This window comes from Pseudophryne corroboree, chromosome 9, assembly GCF_028390025.1.
Source record: "Pseudophryne corroboree isolate aPseCor3 chromosome 9, aPseCor3.hap2, whole genome shotgun sequence".
NCBI classification, from domain to species: Eukaryota; Metazoa; Chordata; class Amphibia; order Anura; family Myobatrachidae; genus Pseudophryne; species Pseudophryne corroboree.
In genome coordinates this window covers 417,487,918-417,508,418 of record NC_086452.1, presented here as the reverse complement: position 1 = coordinate 417,508,418, position 20,501 = coordinate 417,487,918, and the positions used below count along the sequence as shown (strand labels likewise).

General features: G+C 49.2%; 1 protein-coding gene across 1 annotated transcript in view; it reads right to left on the bottom strand.

Annotated features, from left to right (window-relative positions):
* SLC25A26 (solute carrier family 25 member 26) overlaps positions 1-20,501 on the bottom strand; it is a 386,727-nt gene that overhangs the window by 341,251 nt on the left and 24,975 nt on the right. Inside the window, exon 3 of the mRNA XM_063940924.1 lies at positions 13,246-13,355. Within this exon, the coding sequence (XP_063796994.1) occupies positions 13,246-13,355 (110 nt within the window). The remainder of the gene's footprint in view (positions 1-13,245; positions 13,356-20,501) is intronic.

Sequence of the window (20,501 nt, the reverse complement as noted above, 5' to 3'; positions counted from 1 at the left end):
GTACTCCGTAAGGACCATGGGGATTATACCAAAGCTCCCAAACGGGCGGGAGAGTGCGGATGACTCTGCAGCACCGAATGAGCAAACTCAAGGTCCTCCTCAGCCAGGGTATCAAACTTGTAGAATTTTGCAAACGTGTTTGATCCCGACCAGGTAGCAGCTCGGCAAAGTTGTAAAGCTGAGACCCCTCGGGTAGCCGCCCAAGAAGAGCCCACCTTCTTTGTGGAATGGGCTTTTACTGATTTAGGATGCGGCCGTCCAGCCGCAGAATGTGCAAGTTGAATCGTGCTACAGATCCAGCGAGCAATAGTCTGCTTAGAAGCAGGAGCACCCAGCTTGTTGGGTGCATGCAGGATAAACAGCGAGTCAGTTTTTCTGACTCTAGCCGTCCTGGAAACATAGATTTTCAGGGCCCGGACTACGTCCAGCAACTTGGAAGCCTCCAAGTCCCGAGTAGCCGCAGGCACCACAATAGGTTGGTTCAAATGAAACGCTGATACCACCTTAGGGAGAAATTGGGGACAAGTCCTCAATTCTGCCCTGTCCATATGGAAGATCAGATAGGGGCTTTTACATGACAAAGCCGCCAATTCTGACACACGCCTAGCCGAAGCCAAGGCCAAAAGCATGACCACTTTCCACGTGAGATACTTCAACTCCACGGTCTGAAGTGGCTCAAACCAATGTGATTTTAGGAAATCCAACACAACGTTGAGATCCCAAGGTGCCACTGGAGGCACAAAAGGGGGCTGAATATGCAGCACTCCCTTAACAAACGTCTGAACTTCAGGCAGTGAAGCCAGTTCTTTTTGAAAGAAAATAGACAGGGCCGAAATCTGGACTTTTATGGATCCCAATTTTAGGCCCATAGTCACTCCTGACTGTAGGAAGTGCAGAAATCGACCCAGCTGAAATTCCTCTGTTGGGGCCTTCATAGCCTCACACCAAGCAACATATTTTCGCCATATGCGGTGATAATGTTTTGCGGTCACATCCTTCCTAGCTTTTATCAGCGTAGGAATGACTTCAACCGGAATGCCCTTTTCCATCAGGATCTGGCGTTCAACCGCCATGCCGTCAAACGCAGCCACGGTAAGTCTTGGAACAGACAGGGCCCCTGCTGCAGCAGGTCCTGTCGGAGCGGCAGAGGCCAAGGGTCCTCTGAGATCATTTCTTGTAGTTCCGGGTACCAAGTTCTTCTTGGCCAATCCGGAACGATGAGTATAGTTCTTACTCCTCTCTTTCTTATTATCCTCAGTACCTTTGGTATGAGAGGAAGAGGAGGGACCACAAACCGATTGGTACACCCACAGTGTCACTAGAGCGTCCACAGCTATCGCCTGAGGGTCCCTTGACCTGGCGCAATATCTTTTTAGCTTTTTGTTGAGGCGGGCGCCATCATGTCCACCTGTGGCCTTTCCCAACGATTTACAATCAGCTGGAAGACTTCTGGATGAAGTCCCCACTCTCCCGGGTGGAGGTCGTGCCTGCTGAGGAAGTCTGCTTCCCAGTTGTCCACTCCCGGAATGAACACTGCTGACAGTGATATCACGTGATTCTCCGCCCATCGGAGAATCCTTGTGGCTTCTGCCATTGCCATCCTGCTTCTTGTGCCGCCCTGTCGGTTTACATGGGCGACCGCCGTGATGTTGTCTGACTGAATCAGCACCGGCTGGTTTTGAAGCAGGGGTTTTGCTTGACTTAGGGCATTGTAAATGGCCCTTAGTTCCAGAATATTTATGTGTAGGGAAGTTTCCTGACTCGACCATTGTCTTGGAAGTTTCTTCCCTGAGTGACTGCCCCCCAACCTCGGAGGCATGCATCCGTGGTCACCAGGACCCAGTCCTGAATGCCGAATCTGCGGCCCTCGAGAAGATGAGCACTCTGCAGCCACCACAGCAGAGACACCCTGGCCCTCGGGTACAGGGTGATCAACCGATGCATCTGAAGATGCGATCCGGACCACTTGTCTAACAGATCCCACTGAAAGATCCTTGCATGGAACCTGCCGAAGGGAATTGCTTCGTAAGAAGCTACCATCTTTCCCAGGACTCGCGTGCAGTGATGCACCGACACCTGTTTTGGTTTCAGGAGGTCTCTGACCAGAGAGGACAACTCCTTGGCCTTCTCCTCCGGGAGAAACACCTTCTTCTGTTCTGTGTCCAGAATCATACCCAAGAACAGCAGACGCGTCGTAGGAACCAGCTGCGATTTTGGGATATTCAGAATCCAGCCGTGCTGTTGTAGCACTTCCTGAGATAGTGCTACTCCGACCAACAACTGCTCCATGGACCTCGCCTTTATAAGGAGATCGTCCAAGTACGGGATAATTATAACTCCCTTCTTTCGAAGGAGTATCATCATTTCGGCCATTACCTTGGTAAATACCCTCGGTGCCGTGGACAGACCAAACGGCAACGTCTGGAATTGGTAATGGCAGTCCTGTACCACAAATCGGAGGTACTCCTGGTGAGGTGGGTAAATGGGGACATGCAAGTAAGCATCTTTGATGTCCAGCGACACCATAAAATCCCCCTCTTCCAGGCTTGCAATAACCGCTCTGAGCGATTCCATTTTGAACTTGAATTTCTTTATATAAGTGTTCAAGGATTTTAAATTCAGAATGGGTCTCACCGAACCGTCCGGTTTCGGTACCACAAACATTGTGGAATAGTAACCCCTTCCCTGTTGAAGGAGGGGGACCCTGACAATCACTTGCTGGAGGTACAGCTTGTGAATTGCCGCCAGCACTACCTCCCTTTCCATGGGGGAAGCTGGCAAGGCTGATTTGAGGTAACGGCGGGGGGGGGAGTCGCTTCGAATTCCAGCTTGTATCCCTGAGATACAATTTGTATAGCCCAGAGATCCACCTGTGAGCGAACCCACTGGCTGCTGAAGTTTCGGAGACGCGCCGCCACCGCACCTGGCTCCGCCTGTGGAGCCCCAACATCATGCGGTGGACTTAGTGGAAGCAGGGGAGGACTTTTGTTCCTGGGAACTGGCTGCATGGTGCAGCTTCTTACCTCTACCCCTGTCTCTGGCAAGAAAGGATGCGCCCCTGACCCTCTTTCCTTTTTGGGAACGAAAGGACTGCATTTGATAATACGGTGCTTTCTTAGGCTGTGAGGAAACCTGAGGCAAGAAAGTCGACTTTCCAGCTGTCGCTGTAGACACGAGGTCCGACAGACCGTCCCCAAACAATTCCTCACCCTTATAAGGCAAAACCTCCATGTGTTTTTTAGAATCAGCATCTCCTGTCCATTGCCGAGTCCATAAGACCCTCCTGGCAGAAATGGACATAGCATTAATTCTAGAGCCCAGCAGGCAAATGTCCCTCTGAGCATCCCGCATATATAAGACGACGTCTTTGATATGGCCCAGGGTTAGCAAAACAGTATCTCGGTCGAGGGAATCTATGTCGTCTAACAGAGTATCTGTCCACGTTGCTACAGCACTACACATCCAGGCTGAAGCAATAGCAGGTCTCAGTAGAGTACCAGAGTGTGTATACACTGACTTCAGGATAGCTTCCTGCTTTCTATCCGCAGGCTCCTTTAGGGCGGCCGTATCCTGAGATGGCAGGGCCACCTTTTTAGATAAGCGTGTCAGCGCCTTGTCCACCCTAGGGGATGTTTCCCAACGTAACCTGTCCGTTGGCGGGAAAGGGTACGCCATCAGTAACCTCTTAGAAATCACTAATTTCTTATCAGGGGAACTCCACGCTTCTTCACACAATTCATTTAATTCATCAGATGGGGGAAAAGTCACTGGCTGCTTTTTCTCCCCAAACATATAAACCCTCTTGGTATTAACAGGGTTAATCTCAGAAATGTGTAATACATCTTTCATTGCAATAATCATGTATCGAATGGCCTTGGTCATTTTAGACTGTAAATGTGCTTCATCATCGTCGACACTGGAGTCGGACTCCGTGTCGACATCTGTGTCAACCATCTGAGATAGAGGGCGTTTATGAGCCCCTGACGGTTTCTGAGTCGCCTGGGCAGGCGCGGGCTGAGACCCCGGCTGTCCCAAGGCTGCAGCGTTATCAAACCTTTTATGTAAGGAGTTTACATTGTCATTTAAGACCTTCCACATATCCATCCAATCAGGTGTCGGCCCCGACGAGGGCGACACCACACTTATCTGCCCTTGCTCCGCCTCCACGTAACCTTCATCAAACATGTCGACACAGCCGTACCGACACACCGCACACACACAGGGAATGCTCAGACTGAGGACAGGACCCCACAAAGTCCTTTGGGGAGACAGAGAGAGAGTATGCCAGCACACACCACAGCGTTATATAACACAGGGATTTTCACTGATAATAAGTGATTTACCCAATAGCTGCTTTATATGTCTTATTTGCGCCTAAATTTATGTGCCCCCCCTCTCTTTTTAACCAGTCTTGTACCTGGATACTGCAGGGGAGAGCCTGGGGAGCTGCTTCCAGCGGAGCTGTTAAGAGAAAATGGCGCTGGTGTGCTGAGGAAGAAGGCCCCGCCCCCTCAGTGGCGGGCTTCTGTCCCGCTTTCTGTGTAAAAAAAATGGCGGGGGTTTTTACATATATACAGTGCCAGACTACAGTGACCGGAGTGTGTAAGTGTGCTGGGAGCAATGGCGCACAGCTGCTGTGCTGTGCGCTACCTTAATGAAGACAGGAGTCTTCAGCCGCCGATTTCGTCGTCTTCAAGCTTCTGTTCTTCTGGCTCTGCAAGGGGGACGGCGGCGCAGCTCCGGGAACGGACGATCGAGGACAGGTGCCTGTGTTCGAACCCTCTGGAGCTAATGGTGTCCAGTAGCCTAAGAAGCACAAGCTAGCTGCAAGCAGGTAGGTTTGCTTCTCTCCCCTTAGTCCCACGTAGCAGTGAGTCTGTTGCCAGCAGAAGCTCACTGAAAATAAAAAACCTAATAAATACTTTCTTTACTAGTAAGCTCAGGAGAGCCCACTAGGAGCACCCAGCTCTGGCCGGGCACAGATTCTAACTGAGGTCTGGAGGAGGGGCATAGAGGGAGGAGCCAGTGCACACCAGATAGTACCTAATCTTTTCTTTAGAGTGCCCAGTCTCCTGCGGAGCCCGTCTATTCCCATGGTCCTTACGGAGTTCCCAGCATCCACTAGGACGTCAGAGAAATTTAGTATAAACATCCCATGTGCAAATGGTAAAGCGGATGGTCGGCAACAAAGAAATAGTGTTAGGGCATCTTGGGGGTGAGCACAATAGAAGGCTGGACAGGGACTATACAGATAAAATATCAGCCTCAATAGTTGTCCATACTCACTATGCAGGGGAGGAAGAGGGGCATGCCTCTGTATACACGCGGTAAGGTGCACCGCACAAACATATTTAATGAGGTCAGGCACTCCAACCCCTCTGGAGGTCTGGCGTTTCTGGAGGAGGCACATTCTGACTTGTTTTTTTACCTGCCCAAATAAAGTTGGACAAATCACCCTAAAGGAGTTTCAATGTTTTCACAAGGATAGGTATCGGGAGTACATAGTGTGGCAGATGCTCAATTAGCTTAGTGATATCATTCAGGTGCTTGAAAGGGAGGGGTATTTCTAAGCAAGAAAAGAAAAAAAGGCATTTTGTTTCCCCCAGCACCCTGAATGATAACAGTAACCAGATGTAAATCCCACACAATATTAGAATTCAAAGATCTCGGTTACATATATTTGCGCAAATGTATGAAGCAGCCCCAAAGCCGCATCAAGGCGTCTCTGTATATTTGGGGTCCCTATCGCTATATCTAGGCAACACCCCAAAACACCAGCATAAGCCAGAAAGCCCAGGGCAGCATACCAGTGAAAAAACTATAGTGTTAATAAATTAGTGTTAGGAAGCCAAAGCTATAAAGAAGATGATACAAAAATGAGATGTAATTAAAATGGAGAAATAGTGTTAAAGAAATTAGTGTGTGAAAAGTGTTAATAGAATGTAAAGGTATGCCACACTTAAGCCATCCAGCTCAGCCAGTCCAGAGGCACCACACCTCGGTATTGGGAGTGTCTGCCAGAGATCAAGTAGATAGGGTAAAATGTTAATTTCAACTGCTGCCATACGGCCGAATCATGATAGGAATTGTTTATTCCAAGCAGAGGGATCAGATCTGATAGAGGCGAACTACAGAGAGAAGTTGTCAGCGTACAATTCTGAATATTATCTGGTGAAGTAGGACCTCTATAAGTATTTAAGTTTGTGAGGTTGCCACTTGAACGGGTAAGAAGTTTAAAGAAACGTCAGCAAGGGGAATTTCGAAATCCAATATTTTAGATTTGTTGGTGTTGACTTTGTAGTTAGAGAATCAGCCACAGCAGTCTATTTCTTGGAAAAGGCTTGGAAGTGAACTTCGGGGGTTAGTCAGGGGTGTGATAATTAATCTCTACCAATGTAGGGAACAGTGTGCCAAATCCTGGTGAACATGTACAACCTTATCATTGAGCTGAAGTTTGAGCTTGACAACATGAGGAAGTGTTTTACCCCATGGTGAGGTAACCGGCTAATACACTGATGAAAAGCGTCATCGTTTTCATAGAAACAACAGTAACGCTTAACTACAAAAAGACTGTACTCATTATTTTATGTTCTAATAAACTTCACACTAATACTGCTGGCCTGTTATTGGCTTCACACCTGCAGGCCGGGAGAGTTACTGCACCTTGAGAATTAGTTACTGCCAATTACACTTGCAGATGGGGAGGGAGCTTGCTCCAGTGAAGGGGCAGCGCTGGAAAAATCTTTGAATCGCGCATGGGATACAGTGACCAGGGCATTATTATTATCCTTTATTTATATGGCGCCACAAGGGTTCCACAGCGCCCAATTACAGAGTACATAAACAAATAATCAAAACAGGAAAACAGCAACTTACAGTTGTCGACAATGTAGGACAAGTACAGGGTAAATAAACATAGCTACATCAGCATATGACACTGGAATAAGTATCAGGTGACAGAACACTGCTGGATTTGGTGCAGTTGAAGATTATTAAAGTAAGAAAAATGATAAGCACATGAGGGAAGAGGGCCCTGCTCGTGAGAGCTTAGACTCTAAAGGGGAGTGGTAGACAGACAGGGGTGACACAGACGGGGTACATAGAGAGCGTGGAACAGAGGATTAGGATGAGAAGTAGACGTATAGAAGAGATGCGACGGTCATTGGCCGACCAGAGAGGGTGGGAAGGATTATGTAGAGAAATGAGGTTGGTGATGTAGGGAGCAATGGAGTTAGAAAGGACCTTGTATGTGAGAGTGAGTAATTTGAAGAGGATTCTGTAGGGGAATGGGAGCTAGTGCAGGTTTTGTCGAAGGGAAGTGGCAGATGTGGAGTGGCGGAATAGGAAAAAAAGTCTAGTTGCAGAACTGAGAACAGATCAGAGTGGAGTGAGATGGGATTGTGGGAGGCCAGTGAGGAGAATGTTGCAATAGTAGAGCCGTGAGATGGGGTTCACTACGATCTGCCGGCGGCCGGCCTCCCGGCGACCAGCATACCGGCGCCGGGAGGCCGGCCGCCGGCTTACCGACAGTGTGGCGAGCGCAAATGAGCCCCTTGCGGGCTCGCTACGCGCGCCACACTATTTTATTCTCCCTCCAGGGGGGGTTGTGGACCACAACGAGGGAGAATAAGTGTCGGGCTGTCGGGCTCCTGGCGCCGGTATGCTGGTCGCCGGGAGCCCGACCGCCGGCATACTGAAGACCACCCGTGAGATGACCAGTGAGTGGATAATAATTTTGGTCGCACTCTGGGAGAGGAACGGCCTGATGCCAGTAATGTTGCATTGCTGAAACCAATAGGACTGAGCCAAAGACTGGACTTATGGGGCTAAGGAGAGGGACTAGTCAAGAGTGACGCCCAAGCAGCAGAGTTTGGTAATGGGGGAGATGATGGCGATAGAGATATTTAGGAGTGGAGGGGGGGGGGGGGGGGGGGGGGAGTCTGGATGGGGGAAAGATGGAGAGAAGTGGAGAGGTATAGAAGGAGGCCAAGGACAGAAGCCTGGGGGACATAAACGGTGAGGATGGAACGGGGGGGATGATTGTGGAGCGAAGGCAGACACCAAGAAGGAGCGGTTAGTGAGGTAGGATGTGAACCAGGCAAGGACAGTGCTAAGAACCCCACACGGTGTGTTAGTGAGTAATTAATACACCTGTGAACCTGCAGGGTTACCTGCAAAACATGCACTAGTCTAGAGCAGTGGTTCTCAACCTCGGTCCTCAAGTAACCCCAACAGTCCATGTTTTCCAGGTCACCTAGCAGTTGAACAGGTGTATTCATTACTCACTGACACATTTTAAAAGACCCACAGGTGGAGCAAATTATCTCACTTGCAATCCTGAGAGGAGACCTGGAAAACATGAACTGATGGGGGTACTTGAGGACCACGGTTGAGAACCACTGGTCTAGAGGGGGCGGAGGAGCCTCTTCCAGGCTTGCAATAACCGCCCTGAGCGATTCCATTTTGAACTTGAACTTCCTTATATAAGTGTTCAAGGATTTCAAATTTAGAATGGGTCTCACCGAACCGTCTGGTTTCGGTACCACAAACATTGTGGAATAGTAACCCCGTCCCTGTTGAAGGAGGGGAACTTTGATTATCACCTGCTGGAGGTACAGCTTGTGAATTGCCGCCAGTACTACCTCCCTTTCCTTGGGAGTAGCTGGCAAGGCTGATTTGAGGTAACGGCGAGGGGGAGACGTCTCGAACTCCAGCTTGTATCCCTGAGATACCACTTGTAGAACCCAGAGATCCACCTGTGAGCGAACCCACTGGTCGCTGAAGTTCCGGAGACGGGCCCCCACCGCACCTGGCTCCACCTGTGGAGCCCCAGCGTCATGCAGTGGACTTAGTGGAAGCAGGGGAGGATTTTTGTTCCTGGGAACTGGCTGTCTGGTGCAGCTTTTTCCCTCTACCCCTGCCTCTGGGCAGAAAGGACGCGCCTCTGACCCGCTTGCCTTTCTGAGGCCGAAAGGACTGTACTTGATAATACGGTGCTTTCTTAGGCTGTGAGGGAACCTGAGGTAAAAAAGTCGACTTCCCAGCTGTTGCTGTGGATACGAGGTCCGAGAGACCGTCCCCAAACAAGTCCTCACCCTTATAAGGCAAAACCTCCATGTGCCTTTTAGAATCAGCATCACCTGTCCACTGCAGAGTCCATAATACTCTCCTGGCAGAAATGGACATTGCATTAATTCCAGATGCCAGCCGGCAAATGTCCCTCTGTGCATCCCTCATATATAAGACTATGTCTTTAATATGCTCTATGGTTAGCAAAATAGTGTCCCTGTCAAGGGAATCAATGTTATCTGACAGGGAATCAGACCATGCCGCTGCAGCACTACACATCCATGCTGAAACAATAGCAGGTCTCAGTATAGTACCTGAGTGTGTATACACAGACTTCAGGATAGCCTCCTGCTTTCTATCTGCAGGCTCCTTTAAGGAGGCCGTATCCTGAGACGGCAGTGCCACCTTTTTTGATAAGCGTGTGAGCGCCTTGTCCTCCCTAGGGGATGTCTCCCAGCGTAACCTATCCGTTGGCGGGAAAGGGTACGCCATTAGTAACCGCTTAGAAATCACTAGTTTCTTATCTGGGGAACCCCACGCTTCTTCACACAATTCATTTAACTCATCAGATGGGGGAAATGTCACTGGCTGCTATTTCTCCCCAAACATAATACCCTTTTTTGTGGTAACCGGGTTAATGTCAGAAATGTGCAACACATTTTTCATTGCCGTAATCATGCATCGGATGGCCCTTGTGGACTGTACATTTGTCTCATCCTCGTCTACACTGGAGTCAGACTCCGTGTCGACATCTGTGTCTGCCATCTGAGGTAGCGGGCGTTTTTGAGCCCCTGATGGTCTCTGAGACGCCTGGGCAGGCGCGGGCTGAGATGCCGGCTGTCCCAAAGCTGTTACGTCATCGAACCTTTTATGCAAGGAGTTGACACTGTCTGTTAATACCTTCCACATATCCATCCACTCTGGTGTCGGCCCCGCAGGGGGCGACATCACACTTATCGGCTCTTGCTCCGCCTCCACGTAAGCGTCCTCATCAAACATGTCGACACAGCCGTACCGACACACCGCACACACACAGGAAATGCTCTGACTGAGGACAGGACCCCACAAAGTCCTTTGGGGAGACAGAGAGAGAGTATGCCAGCACACACGAGAGCGCTATATAACAGAGGGATTTACACTAACACAAAGTGAATTTTCCCCCAATAGCTGCTTATATCACCTTTTGCGCCTAAATTTATGTGCCCCCCCTCTTTTTTACCCTTCTTGTAGTGTATACTGCAGGGGAGAGCCTGGGGAGCGTCCTTCCAGCGGAGCTGTGAAGAGAAAATGGCGCCGGTGTGCTGAGGGAGATAGCCCGGCCCCCTCCGCGGCGGGCTTCTCCCGCTTTTTTAATAATGTTAATGGCGGGGGATTAGGCACATATACAGTTTATAACTGTATTATGTGCACATTTGCCAAAAGGTATACTTATTGCAGCCCAGGGCGCCCCCCCCCAGCGCCCTGCACCCACCAGTGACCGGAGCGTGTGGTGTGCTGTGGGAGCAATGGCGCACAGCTGCAGTGCTGTGCGCTACCTTATTGAAGACCGGATTCTTCAGCCACCGATTTTCTCCTGGTTCTTCCGTCTTCTGGCTCTGCAAGGGGGACGGCGGCGCGGCTCCGGGAACGGACGATCGAGGTCGGGCCCTGTGTTCGATCCCTCTGGAGCTAATGGTGTCCAGTAGCCTTAGAAGCACAAGCTAGCTGCAAGCAGGTAGGTTTGCTTCTCTCCCCTCAGTCCCTCGTAGCAGTGAGTCTGTTGCCAGCAGATCTCACTGAAAATAAAAAACCTAACAAATACTTTCTTTTCTAGTAAGCTCAGGAGAGCCCACTAGGTGCATCCAGCTCTGGCCGGGCACAGATTCTAACTGAGGTCTGGAGGAGGGGCATAGAGGGAGGAGCCAGTGCACACCAGATATAGTACCTAATCTTTCTTTTAAGAGTGCCCAGTCTCCTGCGGAGCCCGTCTATTCCCCATGGTCCTTACGGAGTACCCAGCATCCACTAGGACGTCAGAGAAAAGTAAAAATAGCACCAGTGCAGTCTTCTGACCTCTCTCAAACCCAAAAAACAGATAATTCTAGGTCAAAAGGCACAAACTGTATGTACCGCTTTACCAACAGTGAATTTCACTTATAGCAAATCACCACCATAAAGTTCTACTAATGTCAGCATCAACATTGCAGATTATTTCATGTCAGAAATATATAATGACGCTCCACTATCTGCATTAGCTTTCTCCACTCTGTAACCTAACTACACACACACACATAAAGATGGTGTCACATGAGCATATCACAATGCTATAAGCCTCGCAAGCAGTATTCACAACCAGCAGGAAAACAGCTGAAGCAAAGAAAGGTGTAATAAAAACCTGTTCTGCCTCCTGCACCTGTCACACTGGTAATACAACTTGCAACGATCTATTTGGATACTATGGGGACTTTTTCAGCCAGTGATGGGTAGCAAGCAAGAGAAAGGCTCTGAAATGACGGCAAGCATTGTTTTCTAGCTGTTTTGCTGTTCTGCTAAAACTGCAAGTGTCAGATCCAATTACACGCTAGCAATTTCATCACACGAGCTGCACACGTAACAGCACTTAGTGTACCTCATTCCTGCCGCACCTCCACAGGCTGCAAGCAGAAAAGAGTGAGGGACACATGCCGCAAAGCTTTTCTGGTGGCTGCATTGCAAACCAAACGGCCCCCTAGTGTGATAACACCCTTATGGCGTGTCAGTCAGGCACTTTAGAACGGAACAATTTTTCTAACCAGTCCTTTACAGGCAGTCAACAGTGTTACTTTCAGTGATCTGATAGCTAGGCTTAAGGGCCCTACACACACACGGCGATGTGCTGCCGAGGTGCCAGACAGCCGATACGGTCGACGGGGGACCCGGCGTCGCGGGGGTGAGAGGGGGTGGGGAGTGAAGTTTCTTCACTCCCCTCGTCGCCCGGCTCCATAGCAGTACAAGCTAATATGGACGAGATTGTCCATATTGGCTTGCATGTATAAACGACCTGGCACCAACGATGAACGAGCGCAGGGCCACGCATCGTTCATCGTTGGTGCCTACACACTGAACGATATGAATGAGTTCTCGTTCATTAATGAACGAGAACATTCATATCGTTCAGTTACATGTTTAAGTGTGTAGGGCCCATCACCGTACTATCCCTACTCATCTCAAAATATCTCCCTACCAGACCTCTCCGCTCTGCACAAGATCGGCATCTCTCATCCACATGTATTACCTGTTCCCACTCAAAATTACAGGACTTTACCCGGGCTTCACCCACTCTGTGGAATGCACTCCCACGCACAATAAGACTCTCCTCTAGTCTCCAAACCTTTAAACGTTCTCTGAAAACTCATCTCTTCAGACAAGCCTACCAAATTTCAGACCCACACACATAACCTTCACAGCTTCCCTATCAAGTTACATCCCCTCTGTACAGTCCACATAAACTCACATTCTGTCTTCCAACATTGCTAGGTGATCATATCATATACAACCCATTAAGAACCTAGCAACCTGGGGAACCATTATGTAACAGGTAGCATCTATCCTTGTGTATCAATGCCTATTTCCCTATAGATTGTAAGCTTGCGAGCAGGGCCTTCCTACCTCTGTCTGTCTGTCTGTCTTTGCCCAGTTTTGTTCTATAATTGTTGTTCTAATTGTAAAGCGCAACGGAATATGCTGCGCTATATAAGAAACTGCTAATAAATAAATAAATTAATTAAACCTGGACACTTATGAATTACACAGGTTCTGTGACCGGCTGACTTCAAGCCTGCATTTCATCTGGTTTTAATGAGCTACAGAACCTGTGTAATCCATGTATGTCCCAGTTTAAAGGGATAGTATGGTAAGCCTACTGACAGTGAAAATGCTATGGTGTAGTAAGGCACAACTTCTTCATTCACAACTGAGCGTACACTCACTTTAGAATGCAGCAGTTTCCGGACCAGAGATTTGCAGATGTCTAAAATGCTAGAATGATATGGAGTTTTTTATTTTATTTGTTAGGTTAAGAAAGAGGGGAGGGGGACACTGTAACATGTATTTGTTATGCCATCATTTACAAAATCACTGATTTGATTTTCTAAGGATTCGCCATAATGAAACTTGTACTCGGTAAATTAAGATCATATGTCATGGCGTTCTACTTACCACTTCCCCCATAGCGGCAGCTCCCATGTGAGTTAAAGCTGATAAGTATGGAGAGGAGCCAGAGTGAAATAAACATTTCACGGTTTCATAAGTCACAAAAAAAGCAGCAGCTAAAAAAGACACAAATTGAACACAGGGCTCAGACAGGCACATGCATATACAGTATTGTAATAACAACAGACTGGCCATCTCTATTATAAAAAACAAAAAACAAAAAAAAAAGGATTTTCCAGGTAACGTAGAAAAATAAGAATTTACTTACCGATAATTCTATTTCTCATAGTCCGTAGTGGATGCTGGGAACTCCGTAAGGACCAAGGGGAATAGCGGCTCCGCAGGAGACTGGGCACAAAAGTAAAGCTTTAGGACTACCTGGTGTGCACTGGCTCCTCCCCCTATGACCCTCCTCCAAGCCTCAGTTAGGATACTGTGCCCGGACGAGCGTACACAATAAGGAAGGATTTTGAATCCCGGGTAAGACTCATACCAGCCACACCAATCACACCGTATAACTTGTGATCTGAACCCAGTTAACAGCATAACAGAGGAGCCTCTGGAAAGATGGCTCACAACAATAATAACCCGATTTTTGTAACAATAACTATGTACAAGTATTGCAGACAATCCGCACTTGGGATGGGCGCCCAGCATCCACTACGGACTATGAGAAATAGAATTATCGGTAAGTAAATTCTTATTTTCTCTGACGTCCTAGTGGATGCTGGGAACTCCGTAAGGACCATGGGGATTATACCAAAGCTCCCAAACGGGCGGGAGAGTGCGGATGACTCTGCAGCACCGAATGAGAGAACTCCAGGTCCTCCTCAGCCAGGGTATCAAATTTGTAGAATTTAGCAAACGTGTTTGCCCCTGACCAAGTAGCTGCTCGGCAAAGTTGTAACGCCGAGACCCCTCGGGCAGCCGCCCAAGATGAGCCCACCTTCCTTGTGGAATGGGCTTTCACAGATTTTGGCTGTGGCAGGCTTGCCACAGAATGTGCAAGCTGAATTGTACTACAAATCCAGCGAGCAATAGTCTGCTTAGAAGCAGGAGCACCCAGCTTGTTGGGTGCATACAGGATAAACAGCGAGTCAGATTTCCTGACTCCAGCCGTCCTGGAAACATATATTTTCAGGGCCCTGACTACGTCCAGCAACTTGGAGTCCTCCAAGTCCCTAGTAGCCGCAGGTACCACAATAGGCTGGTTCAGGTGAAACGCTGAAAACACCTTAGGGAGAAATTGAGGACGAGTCCTCAATTCTGCCCTGTCCGAATGAAAAATTAGGTAAGGGCTTTTATAGGATAAAGCCGCCAATTCTGAGACACGCCTGGCTGAAGCCAGGGCCAACAGCATTACCACTTTCCATGTGAGATATTTTAAGTCCACAGTGGTGAGTGGTTCAAACCAATGTGATTTTAGGAACCCCAAAACTACATTGAGATCCCAAGGTGCCACTGGAGGCACAAAAGGAGGTTGTATATGCAGTACCCCCTTGACAAACGTCTGAACTTAAGGAACTGAAGCCAGTTCTTTCTGGAAGGAAATTGACAGGGCCGAAATTTGAACCTTAATGGACCCTAATTTTAGGCCCATAGACAGTCCTGTTTGCAGGAAATGCAGGAAACGACCCAGTTTAAATTCCTCTGTAGGGGCCTTCCTGGCCTCGCACCACGCAACATATTTACGCCAAATACGGTGATAATGTTGTGCGGTTACATCCTTCCTGGCTTTGATCAGGGTAGGGATGACTTCATCCGGAATGCCTTTTTCCTTCAGGATCCGGTGTTCAACCGCCATGCCGTCAAACGCAGCCGCGGTAAGTCTTGGAACAGACAGGGTCCCTGCTGGAGCAGATCCCTTCTTAGAGGTAGAGGCCACGGTTCCTCTGTGAGCATCTCTTGAAGTTCCGGGTACCAAGTCCTTCTTGGCCAATCCGGAGCCACGAGTATAGTCCTTACTCCTCTCCTTCTTATGATTCTCAGTACGTTGGGTATGAGAGGCAGAGGAGGGAACACATACACTGACTGGTACACCCACGGTGTTACCAGAGCGTCCACAGTAATTGCCTGAGGGTCCCTTGACCTGGTGCAATACCCGTCTAGTTTTTTGTTGAGGCGGGACGCCATCATGTCCACCTTTGGTTTTTCCCAACGGTTTACAATCATGTGGAAGACTTCTGGATGAAGTCCCCACTCTCCCGGGTGGAGGTCGTGTCTGCTGAGGAAGTCTGCTTCCCAGTTGTCCACTCCCGGAATGAACACTGCTGACAGTGCTATCACATGATTTTCCGCCCAGCGAAGAATCCTTGCAGCTTCTGCCATTGCCCTCCTGCTTCTCGTGCCGCCCTGTCTGTTTACGTGGGCGACTGCCGTGATGTTGTCCGACTGGATCAACACCGGCTGACCCTGAAGCAGAGGTCTTGCTTGGCTTAGAGCATTGTAAATGGCCCTTAGTTCCAGGATATTTATGTGAAGTGACGTTTCCAGGCTTGACCACAAGCCCTGGAAATTTCTTCCCTGTGTGACTGCTACCCAGCCTCTCAGGCTGGCATCCGTGGTCACCAGGATCCAGTCCTGAATGCCGAATCTGCGGCCCTCTAGAAGATGAGCACTCTGCAACCACCACAGGAGAGACACTCTTGTCCTTGGGGACAGGGTTATCCGCTGATGCATGTGAAGATGCGATCCGGACCATTTGTCCAGCAGATCCCACTGAAATGTTCTTGCGTGGAATCTGCCGAATGGAATCGCTTCGTAGGAAGCCACCATTTTTCCCAGGACCCTTGTGCACTGATGCACTGAGACCCGGTCTGGTTTCAGGAGGTTTCTGACTAACTCGGATAACTCCCTGGCTTTTTCTTCCGGAAGAAACACCTTTTTCTGGACTGTGTCCAGAATCATCCCTAGGAACAGCAGACGTGTCGTCGGAATCAGCTGTGATTTTGGGATATTTAGAACCCACCCGTGCTGTCGTAACACTACTTGAGATAGTGCTACTCCGACTACTAACCGTTCCTTGGATCTTGCCCTTATCAGGAGATCGTCCAAGTAAGGGATAATTAAGACGCCTTCTCTTCGAAGAAGTATCATCATTTCGGCCATTACCTTGGTAAAGACCCGGGGTGCCGTGGACAATCCAAACGGCAGCGTCTGAAACTGATAGTGACAGTTCTGTACCACAAACCTGAGGTACCCTTGGTGAGAAGGGTAAATTGGGACATGGAGGTAAGCATCCGTGATGTCCAGAGACACCATATAGTCCCCTTCTTCCAGGTTCGCGATCACTGCTCTGAGTGACTCCATCTTGAACTTGAACCTTTGTATGTAAGTGTTCAAAGATTTCAGATTTAAAAATAGGTCTCACCGAGCCGTCCGGCTTCGGTACCACAAGCAGCGTTGAATAATACCCCTTGCCCTGTTGCAGGAGGGGTACCTTGATTATCACCTGCTGAGAATACAGCTTGTGAATGGCCTCCAATACCGCCTCCCTGTCGGAGGGAGACGTCGGTAAAGCAGACTTTAGGAACCGGCGAGGGGGAGGTGTCTCGAATTCCAATTTGTACCCCTGAGATACCACCTGAAGGACCCAGGGGTCTACCTGCGAGTGAGCCCACTGCGCGCTGAAATTCTTGAGACGTGCCCCCACCGTGCCTAAGTCCGCTTGTAAAGCCCCAGCGTCATGCTGAGGACTTGGCAGAAGCGGGAGAGGGCTTCTGTTCTTGGGGATTTGCTGTCTGTTGCAGCCTTTTTCCCCTTCCTCTGCCCCGGGGCAGAAATGAGGAGCCTTTCGCTCGCTTGCCCTTATGGGGACGAAAGGACTGCGCCTGATAATACGGCGTCTTCTTATGTTGAGAGGCGACCTGGGGTAAAAATGTGGATTTCCCAGCTGTTGCCGTGGCCACCAGATCTGACAGACCTACCCCAAATAACTCCTCCCCTTTATAAGGCAATACTTCCATATGCCGTTTGGAATCCACATCACCTGACCACTGTCGCGTCCATAACCCTCTTCTGGCAGAAATGGACAGCGCACTTACTCTTGATGCCAGTCGGCAAATATCCCGCTGTGCATCACGCATATATAGAAATGCATCTTTTAAATGCTCTATAGTCAGTAATATACTGTCCCTGTCTAGGGTATCAATATTTTCAGTCAGGGAATCCGACCAAGCCAAACCAGCACTGCACATCCAGGCTGAGGCGATTGCCGGTCGCAGTATAACACCAGTATGTGTGTAAATACATTTTAGGATACCTTCCTGCTTTCTATCAGCAGGATCCTTAAGGGCGGCCGTCTCAGGAGAGGGTAGAGCCACCTGTTTTGATAAGCGTGTGAGTGCTTTATCCACCCTAGGGGGTGTTTCCCAACGCGCCCTAATCTCTGGCGGGAAAGGATATAATGCCAATAATTTTTTAGGAATTATCAGTTTTTTATCGGGGGAAACCCACGCTTCATCACACACCTCATTTAATTCCTCAGATTCAGGAAAAACTACAGGTAGTTTTTTCTCACCGAACATAATACCCTTTTTAGTGGTATTAGTATTATCAGAAATATGTAAAACATTTTTCATTGCCTCAATCATGTAACGTGTGGCCCTACTGGAAGTCACGTTTGTCTCTTCCCCGTCGACACTGGAGTCAGTATCCGTGTCGACGTCTGTATCTACCATCTGAGGTAACGGGCGTTTTAGAGCCCCTGATGGCTTTTGAGACGCCCGGACAGGCACAAGCTGAGTAGCCGGCTGTCTTATGTCGTCAACTGTTTTTTGCAAAGAGCTGACACTGTCACGTAATTCCTTCCATAAGATCATCCACTCAGGTGTCAACTCCCTAGGTGGTGACATCTCTATTATAGGCAATTGCCCCGCCTCCACATCATTTTCCTCCTCATACATGTCGACACAACGTACCGACACACAGCACACACACAGGGAATGCTCTGACAGAGGACAGGACCCCACTAGCCCTTTGGGGAGACAGAGGGAGAGTATGCCAGCACACACCAGAGCGCTATATATATATATACAGGGATAACCTTAAATAAGTGTTTTTCCCCCTTATAGCTGCTATTTGTAATTATTACGCCAATTAGTGCCCCCCTCTCTTTTTTACCCTGTTTCTGTAGTGCAGGACTGCAGGGGAGAGTCAGGGAGACGTCCTTTCAGCGGAGCTGTGAAGGAAAATGGCGCCTGTGTGCTGAGGAGATAGGCTCCGCCCCCTTCTCGGCGGCCTTTTCTCCCGCTTTTATGTGGAATCTGGCAGGGGTTAAAATTCATCCATATAGCCCTGGGGGCTATATGTGATGTATTTTCGCCAGCCAAGGTGTTTCTATTGCTGCTCAGGGCGCCCCCCCCCTAGCGCCCTGCACCCTCTTTGACCGGAGTGTGAAGTGTGCTGAGGAGCAATGGCGCACAGCTGCAGTGCTGTGCGCTACCTTGGTGAAGACAGGATGTCTTCTGCCGCCGATTTTCCGGACCTCTTCTTGCTTCTGGCTCTGTAAGGGGGCCGGCGGCGCGGCTCTGGGACCGGACTCCGAGGCTGGGCCTGTGTTCGGTCCCTCTGAAGCTAATGGTGTCCAGTAGCCTAAGAAGCCCAATCCACTCTGCACGCAGGTGAGTTCGCTTCTTCTCCCCTTAGACCCTCGATGCAGTGAGCCTGTTGCCAGCAGGTCTCACTGAAAATTAAAAACCTAAAACTAAACTTTCACTAAGAGCTCAGGAGAGCCCCTAGTGTGCACCCTTCTCGGTCGGGCACAAAAATCTAACTGAGGCTTGGAGGAGGGTCATAGGGGGAGGAGCCAGTGCACACCAGGTAGTCCTAAAGCTTTACTTTTGTGCCCAGTCTCCTGCGGAGCCGCTATTCCCCTTGGTCCTTACGGAGTTCCCAGCATCCACTAGGACGTCAGAGAAATAAGAATTTACTCACCGGTAATTCTATTTCTCGTAGTCCGTAGTGGATGCTGGGACTCCGTAAGGACCATGGGGAATAGCGGCTCCGCAGGAGACTGGGCACAACTAAAAGAAAGCTTTAGACTACTGGTGTGCACTGGCTCCTCCCACTATGACCCTCCTCCAGAATTCAGTTAGGATACTGTGCCCGGAAGAGCTGACACAATAAGGAAGGATTTTGAATCCCGGGTAAGACTCATACCAGCCACACCAATCACACCGTATAACTCGTGATACAATACCCAGTTAACAGTATGATAACAACTGAGCCTCTCAATAGATGGCTCAACAATAACCCTTTAGTTAAACAATAACTATATACAAGTATTGCAGACAATCCGCACTTGGGATGGGCGCCCAGCATCCACTACGGACTACGAGAAATAGAATTATCGGTAAGTAAATTCTTATTTTCTCTGACGTCCTAAGTGGATGCTGGGACTCCGTAAGGACCATGGGGATTATACCAAAGCTCCCAAACGGGAGGGAGAGTGCGGATGACTCTGCAGCACCGAATGGGCAAACTCTAGGTCCTCCTCAGCCAGGGTGTCAAACTTGTAGAATTTAGCAAATGTGTTTGACCCCGACCAAGTAGCTGCTCGGCAAAGTTGTAGAGCCGAGACCCCTCAGGCAGCCGCCCAAGAAGAGCCCACCTTCCTCGTGGAATGGGCTTTCACTGATTTAGGATGCGGCAGTCCAGCCGCAGAATGTGCAAGCTGAATCGTACTACAGATCCAGCGAGCAATAGTCTGCTTTGAAGCAGGTGCACCCAACTTGTTGGGCGCATACAGGATAAATAGGGAGTCAGTCTTTCTGACTCCAGCTGTCCTGGAAACATAAATTTTCAGGGCCCTGACTACGTCCAACAACTTGGAAGCCTCCAAGTCTTTAGTAGCCGCAGGCACCACGATAGGTTGGTTCAAATGAAAGGCTGATACCACCTTAGGGAGAAATTGGGGACGAGTCCTCAATTCTGCCCTATCCATATGGAAAATCAGATAAGGGCTTTTACATGACAAAGCCGCCAATTCTGATACACGCCTGGCCGAAGCCAAGGCCAACTACATGACCACTTTCCACGTGAGATACTTCAATTCCACGGTTTTAAGTGACTCAAACCAATGTGACTTTAGGAAATCCAACACCACGTTGAGATCCCAAGGTGCCACTGGAGGCACAAAAGGGGGCTGAATATGCAGCACTCCCTTAACAAAAGTTTGAACTTCAGGTAGTCAGGCCAGTTCTCTCTGGAAGAAAATCGATAGAGCCGAAATCTGGACCGTAATGGAACCCAATTTTAGGCCC